We start from the raw sequence: 14,280 nt of genomic DNA, 5'->3' as shown, positions 1-14,280 counted from the left end.
CCCACCACGGAAGACGGTGAAATTTGAATTCAATTAATAAATCTGGAATTAAAAGCTAGTCTAACAGCGACCATGAAAGCATTGTCGATTGTTGTAAAAACCCATCTGGTTCACTAATGGCCTTTAGGGAAGGAAATCGGCCGTCCTTACCTGGTCTGGCCTACATGGAGTTGACTCTTCAATGTCCTCTGAAATGGCCGAGCAAGCCACTCAGTTCAAGTGAAATTAGGAATGGGCAACAAATGCTGGCCTAGCCAGTGACACCCACATCCAACAAACAAATACAAGAAAAGGTGGTGGGCATTAACCAGAGATTCACATGAGCCCCGATGAAGAGGCAGACTGAAACTGTGGTTGTTGGGTCAGGAGGTGTATGCTTGTAATGTATAACTCTGTAAATAAATATAAAAAAGTGTAAAGGTTGGCTCCAGTTCTATCCCTCGCCAACTGGCTTTTAGTTTAGTTTAGTTTAGAGATACAGCACTGTAACAGGCCCTTCGGCCCACCGAGTCTGTGCTGACCATCAACCACCCATTTATACTAATCCTACACTAATTCCATATTCCTACCACATCCCCACCTGTCCCCTATATTTCCCTACCACCTACCTATACTAGGGGCAATTTATAATGGCCAATTTACCTATCAACCTGCAAGTCTTTGGCATGTGGGAGAAAACCGGAGCACCCGGGAGGAAACCCACGCAGACACAGTGAGAACTTGCAAACTCCACACAGGCAGTACCCAGAATTGAACCCGGGTCGCTGGAGCTGTGAGGCTGGAATAGAACAAAGCCTACCCTGCTGCGGCAACAGCTAGCTCGGCTTACACTAGGGATGCTAAACCTCCATTACCTCATCTGCTTTCTACCCACTCTTCCACACGCTGTACTGACTCAGTACTAGGGCAACAATGCACGGTTTGGGGGGGGGGGGGGGGGGGGGTGCCAAGGAAGCTCTCTGGCACCAGTCCCGCCCCTCCCCCGAGTGGCCATTCTTCACCAATGAGCCCAGGCAGCGAGTGCTGGCGATGCTATTCGACGTAGGGAAGCATCGCAACCAAATCCAATCCCCGTCGTCACCACCACCTGCCACCCACACGCGCACTTTTCCAGCATGGGATCTTGGCAGTGGTCAGCAGCGGAGACCCTGCGTTACGCCTTCTGCTGATCCAGGGGTGCCGAAACATATAGGCAGTGCCCTGACCAGGATCGGCCAACTCTGCACAGACCAGGCTGTGGCCTTGAGCGTTACTGGCCTCGATATTCACCGGATAAACTCACTGAGGTAATACTTTTAATACAAGATGCATCTAAAACAGGAAGCAGCAACATTAGGAAGGCAGTGAAGAAAACGTAAGGACTGGATAGGAAGGGTGGGGGGGGGAGAATCATTCCACCAAAAGTGCCTATGCATGGAATGAAGGTGGCCACTTGGCCCAGCGTACCTACGCCAGCTCTTTGAATTAGCCCCGAACTTCTCCAGTCCCTCCTCCCCAGCACCATTCTATGAAACCTCCTCTGCCCCCTCGCCAACTCAAGTGCAGTACCCAGAACTGACCAAGAGACGCCAGCTGGGGCCCAACCAGCGTTTCATAAGAAGTCTAGCATTAATCTCTTTAACACTCGGCAAGTTTCCACTTGCAAAATCATTTGCACACAATACCTGACACTGAAGCCGGTCTTGCAGGGAACCATTTGGCATGTACATGTACACCAGGCAGTACACACCATCCTCCACGCAGCAACCAGCCAAGCCCACGATGTTCGGGTGTCGGTACCTCAACAATAGAGAAAAAGCAAGAAGGTCCAGGTCTAAACATCACTGAGAGCAAAGACGGTAAGTGGAAAAATCGCAGACTAGCCCTCGTACAAATTGCACACTCACTGATAAAGCTTCTCCAGCTCGGTTTGAAAACTCCTTCGCACAGTTTTCCAGTCCAAATCAGAATCCTACAGAGAGAGAGAGAGAAGAGAGAGGAAAAGATAAAAATTAGCCTGCACTGGACGTCCCCCGATGCACAGAACATGGGTCCACGTCGGCCCACTTTACACAGCAACCGACTGCCTCACCGTTAGAATCACAGAATGGCCACAGCACAAAAAGAAGCCGTCGTGTCTGCACCGGCCGACAAGGAGTCACCCAACCTCATCCCATTTCCCGCCTCTTGGCCCTCGTAGGTTGCGGCACACCGCAAAGTGCACACCCAAGCGAGTTCCAGACCCCCCACTGCTCTCTGGGTGAAAAGAAATACCGTCTAAACCCTCTACCTCCTACCCTCAATCCACAAATCGTTTGCTGCACAGAAAAGCTTTTCCCCGCGCGCCACCTTTGGCTCCTTTGCCTCCTCTGGATCTCGACCCTTCCACCCCACGTGGCCGAGGCCCCTCGTGACTTTGAACCAGCACTACCAACTCCCTCAACTTTCTCTTCTCTGGGGAGAACAACCTCAGCCTCTCCCGGCTTTTAGGGAGGGTCTCGGCTTTTCCACTCGGGGCCCATCTAACGCTAACAAACGCGGGGGGGCTTCCCCTCTCCCTGGCGAGGGTGCAATAAGCATTACTGCGACAAGAAAGCTCCTTAGTTTCAGGCTGCTCGATCACAAGGGGCCATACACAGAAGAAGAGTGGGACCCAGGACGTGCCCAGGCGTTTCAGAGCCAATGGGGTACTTTCGAAGCATAGTTCAACTTTGATCGAGTGATAAGTAGTGGCCAGGACACCGGGGGTCTTGTAGAATCTTATAGCGCAGGAGGCCGCCATTCGTCCCATCGTGCCTGGGCTGGCTCTTTGAAAAAGGAGATATCCAAATTGGTCCCGCACCCCAGCTTTCTCTCCATAATCCTGCAAAAATAGTCCAATTGCCTTTTCAGAGTTCCGACGGAAATCTGATTCACAACCCCCACCCCCCCTCGCCACTTCCAGATTGGGAGGAAATTCTTCCTCCTTGCCCCTCCAGCTCTTTTGCCAATTAATTTAAATCTACGACCTCTGGTTATTCTTCCGCCACGTTGCACAAGTAGCTCGGAGATAACGGCGGAGAGTACAAAGGCCCTCTCCGCATTAGCAACAGCCTACAACTGCAGCGTGACCAAAACTGGCTTACATAGGAAATTCCCCACTATGATTGATAACTAGCCAGAAAAAAAACATCTGTGGTCAGATTGCTGCAACGGTACTTCTTCAAATACACGACTGCCGGTTAATTTTTTTTTTCCACCAAAGGCTTGAGCAGAATCAAAACTTCTCACTTCGGGAAAAGCGAGAGAGAAAGCTGCCCAGGTGTAAAAACAGGCCTCGGAATATAGATGCAAATTTGGGCAGCGGCCTGGCCTTCTGACTCATTTATAGCTAACGGGATATGGAAGTCTACTTGGGAATGGTTTGCTCCCGCGTTGTAAAGGCAGGCTTACAACTGACCGGCTCAGTATTATTCGAGGAATCAACATGCCATTTCCCTTGAAATTTGCCTGCTATAATTTCAGCAACCTTTGTCGCTGTTACAGGCATAAGGGTTTTTCAACATCGACTGAAAACGCAACCCACCACAAACGCCCACAATCAAAGACACCCGCAAGAGTGAAACTGGAAAAACACGCTTGCCTCTTTCAACCTTTTCACAGCAAACTTGGTGTGGCGCATCAGCGCACGGTAAACACAGCCGAAGCCCCCTTCGCCAATCTTCTGCCTCTCTGCGAAATTGTTTGTGCCCTTTTTGAGCTCGTGTAGTGGCCAATATAACAGGTACTTCTCCATCGACGGTGAGGACACTGGATGTGGTGAAGCAGGGGGCTGGGAGAGAGGGGATAAACCAAATTAAAAGGAGGAAATGTACACAGTGTACACAAATGCACAGTGAAAGTTTAGTTTATGATAGAAGACAAAATATTTGTTTTGCAAAGGTAGATCATCCTCCAGGAGACTTTCTGTTCTCCCCCTTTCAATTAAAAAGTTCTCGTTACCTTCCTTAAACTGTCCATGCTACTGAAGCTCATGTTGCAGAGATCTGTAATCCTGCTGTCAGGAGGAGTGGGCGGACGTGGTAACACAGGCTTCGGCACTGAAATCAAGGGGATGATGAAAAAAGATGCAAGAGGTCAGTTGTGCGGCATTTCCATCTCCCTATAGTTTAATCCTCCATGGCTCATTCTGAGACGGACAAGTACCACTCCCCAGGTTAAAAAGTAGGCAGCGGCTCTATTCTTGGGGGGCGCGAGGCGGGACGCCAGCATCGGCGGGTTACTCGGGTGGCGAGGGCACCTTAAAAGGATCACTGGACATCGATCAGAAGCGGGGCAGCCGGGATCAGTTTCCCCTCCGAGTCCAACTTGCGCTGCCTCCACCCGCGTCCCCCCACAACCTCCATCGCCTCCGCCCGCCACCACCCTCACCGAGATCGGGGATATCAACCTGGGACCTTCCTGATCGGTGTGGCATAGAAGCACGCCGTGCGGTCAATTCTAACCGGCGGAGGCTTCGGGGAGCGTACCCAAATTTAAAAATAAAAACCCACAACCACCGCGCCCGTCCTCCTTCACGTTCTGTACTTACGAGGAGAGTCGAAGGTCACCGTTGCCTGCTCACTCGGCTTGCCGTTACGGCTTTTCCCAGGGCTCGACCAGGCGGACGATGGGTTCGGCCCCGGCAGGGGCGCCGGAGGTGGCACGTAGACCGGCACCATGTTGGGGGGCGGCGCATGAACTGCAGGCCTCCCTGGAGCACACAGAACAAAAAAAAGGAGAGCCCGTCACGATAGCAAGGTGGTCGGAGGGGAGAGCGTGTTCTGGTTTCCGCTACCCTTTGTGTGAAGTGGCATCAGTCACTGAATGCTTTTCATAATGGAGGAAGGAAGTCCCTTTTTTTATAAATACAAATACAGGTTCTGCAAAAAAAACAGGCGGCTACTTGTGTAAACCTGCGTGACAGGATCTCGGGAACTTCAGCAGCAACTCTCTCCGTGCTGTTTCACCCAGCACGATGCCTACAAAAAAACAGGAGTGCGGACACGGAAGGTCATTTGACCCACGCTAGCTCACTCCCGCTCCGTCTATCCCGCGCCACTAACACAGATGACCTAGATACTGGCATTACTGCTCTTTATAGCTCATTGCTATGCACAAACTGGCTGCCGCATTTTCCTGCGTAACAGCGATTCCATCCACAGTGAAACAATTGGGCCAGCCCCAGGAAGTGAAAAGCACATTCTAAATGCAATAGGCAGGAACACAGGACGGGATTTTAAAAAGAGCCGTAAAGCTGTCATCTCTCTCTCTCTGTGTGCTCCAAGCTGAAACTGCTGCGGTCGAGAGAGAGAGAGAGAGAGAGAAAGAGAGAGAGAGAGAGAGAGCGATTTAAAACTTGCAACACCGTCAGTGACCTGCGAGTGGCAACAGGGACGTGAGAGCACATCCACAGGGGCAAGTGTACAGCTGCTATGGAAGGGAAAGAAACTGTATTTGACGCAGTTTGACCAGGAGAAAAAAGGCTGCTCGTCACAATGGCTGCTGTTACAGCCACAAAGTACAAATGGGAGGCAGGAACGTTAATGCAGCTCTTGGCCCTGACCTGTTGACCAGGAAATCTACTCAACGTTGAAACGTTAACCTATACGTTATAATGCTCGAGCCTGTGCTCTGTACTATTGTAGAGGTCAAGTGTAGAGTGTAGAGCACTCTGACTATCCTGGACCCTTTCACCTGACTATGTCACCCCTCCCCCACCCACCACCCCCACTCCCCCTCCCCTGCCCAAACCAGAGATGAACGCCAGCGGTGGCCTCGATTGCCCGTTCAAGCTTTGCGCACCCCTCCCACCTCCAAGCTGCATATTCCCCAATGCAACCTGGCCCAGAGTCACAGTGGGGGGGGGGCGGGGGAGCTACTGGCGAGGGGGACTGCTGCTCGAGGTGGCCGTAGACAGTTCACATTGGGAGGGTCCTGATTCAGTAACAGCAGCTGCCAAAAAAGGTTAAACACGCCCCTCACAAGACTGGCGAACTGCGCTCGCGACAGAAAGCCAGGTTCCGCGAGCGGACCGAGGCGTAAAGATTTTCAACCTACTGCCCCAGCGTAAACCCGGCAGTGTGGGTCCGCTGCTCGTTATGGAAACTGCCAGACTTTCATTCCAACGGAACAGAAATGGGCCGAATTCTACAGCGTGCGCTGATCTGCAACACGGACGGCAAATTACACTGAGCGTTAAGTGGAACGCCTACCGCATTCGTTCCGAGAAAGGTGGTAAATACTGCATGATTAGACCATGACATCCAGGCTAAAATTAACTAGCTCTACTTATTTACGAATAGGATGATTACACAGAAGCAGAAATGCACAGCAAGTCGCTGAAACTGCACAAGATAGTTGTCGTGTGTTATTTCTTACACAGCCCAATAACCCACGAGACATGTGAAGGAATCCACCTTTATATACTGCTGCTGGCATGGCATCTCCCAATAAAACACGCAACACGGGCAAGGAGGAGAGAGTAACTGGGGTGCACACCAGTGGCTCAGTTGGAAACGGACGACCCAGCATGGCATGAGCCACTTGAAACGAGACAGGCACGGGGTTCAACCCCTGATCTTGGTTGGGTTAACTTACCAAAACGTCAGTTGAGGCACCGTCCAACCCCAAGTCAGTCCACAACAATGACTCCATGCTGCAGCATACTTCCACAGAACCGTAGACGCTTCCAGGATGGGAGGAGGCCACTCGGCCCACTCTGTGCTGGCTTTTTGCTAGAGCAATCCAAAACTAACTGCACTGCCCCACCCCTCACTCCATAGCACTGCATCTCCCCCCTCCTCGAAACGTTTATTCACTTTTCCCTTCGAGTATGCCACAGGCCCTGCCTCATCCGCTCTACGGAAAACCATTCTGCGCTCCAATAACTCTGCAAAAAAAATAATAAAATTCTCTTCACCTCTCTCCTCACTCTCAGTTATTAAACTGATCATTCCCCCATCTTTGACTCCCTAACCATAGGGGCTAGTTTTTCCCCCCAACTCATTCCTTCACGAATTTTAAACCCTCAATTACATTTTCTCTCTTCCTTCTCTGCTCCAGTGGGAATAGTCCTTGTATTCATAGTTTCCTGTCACTGGCATCACCCTGGCGAATCCGTGCTGTGATCAGTCTTTGGGTTTTTACCTCCTTTCTGTAGGCGGCAGGGCCCAAAACTGTATTTTAATAGTGGTCTCAAAGTGTTGCATAAACTTATTAATTTTGTATTCTTTGCTCCCATTTATAATGCCCAAAAACTGCTCCAGGAGGATGGTGAATTTTCCAAAATGACAATTCGTTACGTGAGCCAGGCGTCAGTGTGGAGGACACTCTCCTCCTCACCTGACACACTCACATTTCGAGCAGGGGCTCACCAGATGGGGGAAACGGGAACAGAAACAGGAACTCCATCAGAGTTCCTCTACGCCAACCCAAATACCGTGCCCCTGCTGCTGCCCAGGCAAGCCGGGCCTCTCACTCCTGATCCGCAATACGCAGCAGCTGGGGAGCGGACCCGGCCGGGAACGGGGACCAACTGTGCCCCTTCGACCTGCCGCCCGCGGACGGGGATCAGCCTCAGCTGCAAACGCTGCCGCAGTCGATGAGCCTTTCTACGTTCAGCAGCAGGGTCTCGAAGAAGCAGACTAGGTGCCAGCAGTTTGGCGACAGGCGAGTTCGCCTGGTGACGCGAGGACGCCGAGCAAGTTAAAATTAGATAATCGCTGAAGCAGCCTGAGGTCCCAGGATGACTGTGCTGCCACTGCTGGTAACTTCCCTTCAGCTCTGCAGAACTGCAGGAAGTTAGTAACCCAACTGGCAATTCTGTCAATTCAACTCTTGTACAAATTCACGTGCGCAAATCGGGAACAGCTGTTAATTCCCCACCGTCACCAGTCAGTTCTACCCCCCACCCCCCCCATCATTATACCGTCAAAGCTTGCTGGTCTGTTCCTCATACCAGCTTTTACTTCCCGGCTCCTCCGAAGATGCCGACTCATGCGGATGTACGTCTTCACCACTAATGGGCCCCTTCCAAGAAAGGGAGGCAAACGTGCCCTCACGCAGCACTTCCGCATGCTAAAAGGACATCGCAAAGCGTTCCACGCCCAGCGAAGAGCAGCCACCCATGCGGCGGCCAACCTGTGCATACTGCAAGTGGCCGTTTACCAGGCGCGGCCTCTGGCGGCGAGCTAGCTGACCACGGGAGGCATCACAGCAGAGTGCAGTCCCGTCCCTGGGCACGCTTTTCCAGCAGGACGCAGCGGATATCGATCAGGAGCCGGGAATTCCAGCTGGCGTCCCTTCTCTGAGCCACAAAAGGTGGCATCAGGTCAAAAGCTTGGTCAGATAGGGAAGGGTGAGGCCATGGAGGGATTTGAAAACGAGGATGAGAATTTTAAACTCAAGACATTGCTTGACTGGAAGCCAATGTAGGTCAGCGAGCACAGGGGGTGTTAGGGGCAAGGGGAAGATGAGGTTTGGATGACCTGAAGTTTACGGACAGTAGAATGCGGGAGACCGGCCTGGAGTGCGTTGGAATAGTCAAGTCTAGAAGTAACAAAGGCATGAATGAGGGCTTCAGCAGCAGATGAGCTGAGACAGAGGCGAAGTCGGGCGACGTTCTGGAGGTGGAAATAGGCGGACTTAGTGATGGTGCGGATATGGGGTCCGGAGTTCATCTCGGGGTCAAATGTGACACCACATTTGCCAACAGACTGGCTTAATCTCAGACTGTTGCCAGGGAGAGGAATGGAGTCAGTAGCTAGGGAACGGAGTTTGTAGCAGGGACCAAAAACAATGGCTTCAGTCTTCCCGATATTTAATTGGGGGAAATTTCTGCTCATCCAGTACTGGATGTTGGATAAGCAGTCTGAGAATTCAGCGACAGTGGAGGTGTCGAAAGAGGTGGTGGTGCAGCTGGATGTTATCAGGGTACATGTGAAAACTAACATTGTGCTCTCGGATGATGTTGCCGAGGGGCAGCATGTAGATGAGAAATAGGAGGGGGCCCCCCCCAAGGAGAGATCCTCGGGGGACACCAGAGGTAACGGTGCGGGAGCAGGAAGAGAAGCCATTGCAGGTGATTCTCCGGCTACGATTAGATAGATAAGAGTGGAACCAGGTGAGTGCAGTCGCACCCGGCTGGATGACAGCGGAGAGGCGGTGGAGGAGGAATGGTGTGGTCAGCCGTGTCAAAGGGTGCAGACAGGTTCGAGAAGGGAAAGTTTATCTTTATCAGAGTCACACAGGATGTCATTTGTGACTTTGATAAGAGCTGTCTCGGTACTGTGGCAGGAAACCTGATTGGAGGATCAACGTGGCATTCCGGGAAAGACGAGAACGGATTCGGGAGGCGACAACACAATCAAGGACTTGGGAGAGGAAAGGGAGGTTGGAGATGGGACAGTTATTTACAAGGGCGGTGGGGACAAGGATTTTTTTTTTTGAGAGGGTTGACGACGGCCAATTTAAAAAGAAGATGGGGGCAACACCTGAAGAAAGAGAACAGTTTACAATAACAGCTCACATGGGGACCAGGAGGGGAAGGTGGTGATCAGCAGTTTGATGAGAATAGGATCAAGGAACCAAAATTATAAATCACTATTCCAACGTATGTTGGCTCCCTCTTTCACCGGCAAAGAACGGAATAGATGTAGATTCATCAAATGATCACTAGAATCACTGCCCGTCTGATCGACAATCCACTCGACCTCGTCAAACATTTTTTTTTTTATTAAGAGATACAGCACTGAAACAGGCCCTTCGGCCCACCGAGTCTGTGCCGACCATCAACCACCCATTTATACTAATCCTACACTAATTCCATATTCCTACCACATCCCCACCTGTCCCTATATTTCCCTACCACCTACCTATCCTAGGGGCAATTTATAATGGCCAATTTACCTATCAACCTACAAGTCTTTGGCATGTGGGAGGAAACCGGAGCACCCGGAGGAAACCCACGCAGACACAGGGAGAACTTGCAAACTCCACACAGGCAGTACCTGGAATTGAACCCAGGTCGCTGGAGCTGTGTGGCTGCAGTGCTAACCACTGCGCCGCCCCAAACATTGTTCATGACCACTGTTTGGCACAACTTTCTGACCAACCAGCACTCTTGAAAGGAGAAATATCTGATTAAGCTGCCCGTCAGTCAGTCAGAATTGGTTCACACCCAGTTCATGCGCTGAAAGCCAGCAAATGCAGGACAACCCAACTTTTAAAATCCCCACACTCTTCACTGAAGCAGATGTCTTTCTAACAATTCTGCAGGGAGTCCAAAATGCAAATGTGGACCAGAATAAGCTCAGCACCAAAGCTGTGTCACTGAGCAAGCAGCAACAGTGAGCGGGAGGCGGTCGTGTGAAACACATAGCCAATTGACAGGAAGAGGGTGACAACGGGCGAGGCCACATTTACTGCCCTCTCCTAGCTGGCCCGGGAAGGCAATTATGGGCCTTCTCCTCGTGGTGACAGCACTCCCACAATGGTCTTGGGTCAGGGAGGTTGTGGGTTCAATCCCCACCCCAGAGACTCCAGCACGTAGTACAGGCTGACACCCCAGTGCAGTACTGAGGCACAGTTCAGAGGGGCTACCTTTGAGATGAGAGGCTAAACCTAGGCCCTGTTTGCCCAAGGAGCTGTAAAAGATCCCATGGCACTGGCATCCTGGCCAAAAGTTCCTCCCTCAACCAGCTAAACGGTGATTCATTGAATTCCTAGTTGTGGGATCTTGCTGTCTACAAAATGGCTGCTATTTTGACGAAGAACAGTAGAATTACGCCTGGTGTCGTGAAAAATATTTATCCCCAATCACGAAAATAAAATTCTGGTCATTATAAGGTTGCTGTGCGTGGGAGCTTGCAGTGCAACAATTGGCTGTCGCATTTCCTACATTACAACAATTCAATTGGCTCTCTTGCGACTTCTTAGCTTGGGTCCACAGCTGAAAGGCAGTTCTCACAACCCATCTCTCGCTCGCTCACTCCAATAAACTTGAAGCACGTTTTTTTTTTAAGGCATAATATGGATAAAATATCGCAGGACTAATAACCAGCCTTTTACCTCGGTGGCACGGACCAAAGACTCACTTTGCCCACTCCGAAAGGCGCAAAGTACCTCACCCCGACCGTAACGTTCAGGCTAAAACTGAAGGTCGAATTTATCCGCACGCAACACCATTACACAGAAGCGCAAGAATAGGGCAAGCAAGTAGCAATACCGGGCAGGGCCTGCACAATATATGACACTTTTCAGAACAGCTCAGAGTCTAAAATCTTTTCTTGATGGTAGGTCAGATAGCAGAAGGCAGAAGCCCTACCACCCCACCCCACCCCCCCCACCACCACCTCAATGTGAAACTAGAGAACATGAGTTAAAGGGAAATCCCCTACCCATTACCACCCCGCAGCACCCCCCCCTCCCCCACCGCCGACCTATTTTACTCGTCTTCTGGCCCTTCAAAGGCCACCTTCGACACCAGATTAAAAGAGGTTATCGCTCAAGAGATTTATGTATTCTAACACCAAACGGGATAAGGTTTAAACAGCACCCCATGGACTGTCTGATGACTCAACAGTTGATGACACTTCAACATGACCTAAAAACATTGAGTTTTTCAACTTGCGAAACTCCCTCGATGTCTTATGAAAGAGGAGGTGGTGGTTCATTTTCTCCAGTTGGCAACCTTGCAGGTTAACACATCAAGGGCATGAGGTAATTTCCAATGCTATCATGTGACTACAGATAGCAACGTCCGTCCGAGGAGATACAGACATGTCCAGACACGACGGCGTGTTTGGCTTTCTCGTCACAAAAGACAGGAGGGCAAGAATGCAGCTAACCAGAGTCAACTTTAAAACGCATATCATCTAAACAAAAAAAAAATCTACAAATATTACCAAGCACAAATGAGGAACAGTGCCCCCAGTGCCTCCCCCCCACCCATCCCCTCGCCCTGCAATTTGTTATTCTGTATTGCAGTGGTTTATACACAACTACGGTTGGGGAGGCGGTCACTGGACTTAGTAGTCCAGAGGCCCCGGTTAATTCTCTGGGGACATGGGTTCGATTCCCACTATGGCAGATGGCGAAATCCAAATTCAATTAATAAATCTGGAATTAAAAGCTAGTCTAACGGTGACCATGAAACCAATGTCGATTGTTGTAAAAAAAAAACCCATCTGGTTCACTAATGTCCTTCAGGGAAGGAAATCTGCCGCCCTTACCTGGTCTGGCCTACATGTAACTCCAGACCCACAGCAATGTGATCCACTCACAAATACCCTCCAAAACGGACTAGCAAGCCGCTCAGTTGAATCAAACTGCTACGATGTCTAAGGAATGAAACCGGACGGAGCACCTGGCTTTGACCTAGGCACTGGAAACAACAATGGCAAACCCAGCCCTGTCCACCCTGCACAGGACTCCTTACTAACATCTGGGGGCTGCTGTCAAAATTGGGAGAGCAACAGCCTGTCATAGTCATAGTCACTGAATCATACCTTACAGGCAATGTCCCAGACACCACCATCAGCATACCTGGCTATGTCCTGTCCCACCAGCGAGCCAGACCCACCAGCGGCACAGTGGTATACAGTCGGGAGTGAGTTGCCCCGACGCACAGTGGCAGCAGTGTGTACCATCTACAAGATGCACTGCAGCAACTCACCAAGGCTCCTTCGACAGCACCTTCCAAACCCGCGACCTCTACCACCTAGAAGGACAAGGGCAGCAAGACACATGGGAACACCACCGCCTGCAGGTTCCCCTCCAAGCCACACACCATCCTGACTATATCGCCGTTCCTTCACTGTCGCTGGGCCAAAGTCCTGGAGCTCCCTTCCTAACAGCATTGTTGGTGCACTTACACCACACGGACTGCAGCGGTTCAAGAAGGCAACTCACCACCACCTTCTCAAGGGGCAATTAGGGATGGGCAATAACTGCTGGCCTAGCCAGCTTAGCAAGCACCTGCTATGTAGAACTAAAGTGTCTAGCACACTGCCCACATGCTCCTGGCCTGCGACTTCCTTCGCAGTTGTGCCCAACGACAACTTCTGCTTTTACACAGACTTAACTCGAAGCTTCCTGGCCCTGCTGGATCAGAAAAGAGTACTTCATAAGCGGTGGGTTTAGAGCAAGAAGGGCCAGGAAGCTTTGTAAAAAGAAAAGACACAAAGGCTAGTGTTTCCAATCATTCAAGTGTCATGGGGGGGGGGTGGTGCTCTGGCAGGAGAGGAAAAGTGAGCAACAGGCAAGAGTTTATGATGATAGACCCTCCCAAGTCAAGCAGTTGAAAACGCAGATCAGGTCAGGCAGTTAAAGACAGCAGGGGCGGGGGGAGGGGGAGCAAGCAAGATTAGGTCTTGAAGTGAAGAGAAGTGTAAAGTGGCACACAGACAGAGAGCCAATTTATTGCAGGGTAGTCGCAGGTTTTCCTACATTAAAGGGAGGGGGGTTATGCTGGGGAAAGAGAGTGTTTACTTTTGCAAATCTATGGGCTCTTGCATTCTGCCTCGCTCCACAGCGTTTGGACCCATGGACCTGGCTCCACCGCCATAGGAGTGGGATTTGCATGGCTACGCAACCACCATTGTTAGGCAAGTTACCATGTAATTCACGGAATGATGGTGCCAAGCCTTTGCCACGTGGAAAATGAAACACATCCTCCACGTGGGCTAGCAATCGAACGCTTCTCCTTCCTGCTGCTTTTCTTTGAGCTCGGTAACCCAAGCCTCCGTGAACCGAAACTTCTCTCAGCAATCAGACTCCGATTGACCTTAGGCAGTGTCTGTTCAGACCACATTCCCTCACGTACCTGGCAATTACTAGAAAAACTCACCAACGGCTCCCCTTACATGAGGGGAGCGGGAGAATAAAGTCAGCCAGCACTCTTGCTCCGGTTCGAGGACCCTCTGTCCAGCAAGAGGCGGTAACTCCATAAAATACTGGTTCGGCCTCAACTGGAGTGTTGCGTCCAATTCTGGGCACCGCCTTTTAGGAAGGGTCTGAAGGCCTTAAAGAGGGTGCGGATGAGATTTACTGGAATGGTTCAGGGATGAGGGATTACAGCTATGTGGAGAGACTGGAGAGGCTGGGATTGTTATCCTTCCAAGAAGGAAAGGTTAAGAGGAGATTCGACCGAGACGTTCAAAGTTATGAGGAGTCTAGACAGAGTAGATGGGGAGAAACTGTTCCCGTTAACAGAAGGGTCGAGAGCCAAAGGACATAGATTTAAAAGGTGACTGGCATGAGAACCAAAGATGACACGAGGAA

At 50.9% G+C, this 14,280-nt stretch overlaps 1 protein-coding gene across 1 annotated transcript in view; it reads right to left on the bottom strand.

The window, feature by feature from the left end:
* The window catches only part of LOC137359261 (interleukin-1 receptor-associated kinase 1-like), a 32,153-nt gene extending 25,391 nt beyond the window's left edge, over nucleotides 1-6,762 (bottom strand). Inside the window, exons 1-6 of the mRNA XM_068025316.1 lie at nucleotides 6,598-6,762; nucleotides 4,550-4,711; nucleotides 3,961-4,058; nucleotides 3,602-3,790; nucleotides 1,887-1,951; nucleotides 1,665-1,779 (exon numbers count right to left, since the gene is read on the bottom strand). Of these exons, the coding sequence (XP_067881417.1) occupies nucleotides 1,665-1,779; nucleotides 1,887-1,951; nucleotides 3,602-3,790; nucleotides 3,961-4,058; nucleotides 4,550-4,679 (597 nt within the window). The 5' untranslated portion in view covers nucleotides 4,680-4,711; nucleotides 6,598-6,762. The remainder of the gene's footprint in view (nucleotides 1-1,664; nucleotides 1,780-1,886; nucleotides 1,952-3,601; nucleotides 3,791-3,960; nucleotides 4,059-4,549; nucleotides 4,712-6,597) is intronic.
* Nucleotides 6,763-14,280: the final 7,518 nt, after the last annotated feature.

The sequence above is a fragment of the Heterodontus francisci genome, unplaced genomic scaffold, assembly GCF_036365525.1.
Source record: "Heterodontus francisci isolate sHetFra1 unplaced genomic scaffold, sHetFra1.hap1 HAP1_SCAFFOLD_1881, whole genome shotgun sequence".
NCBI lineage: Eukaryota > Metazoa > Chordata > Chondrichthyes > Heterodontiformes > Heterodontidae > Heterodontus > Heterodontus francisci.
Note: the sequence above shows the minus strand (reverse complement) of the source record. Positions and strands in the feature narration are given on the sequence as shown.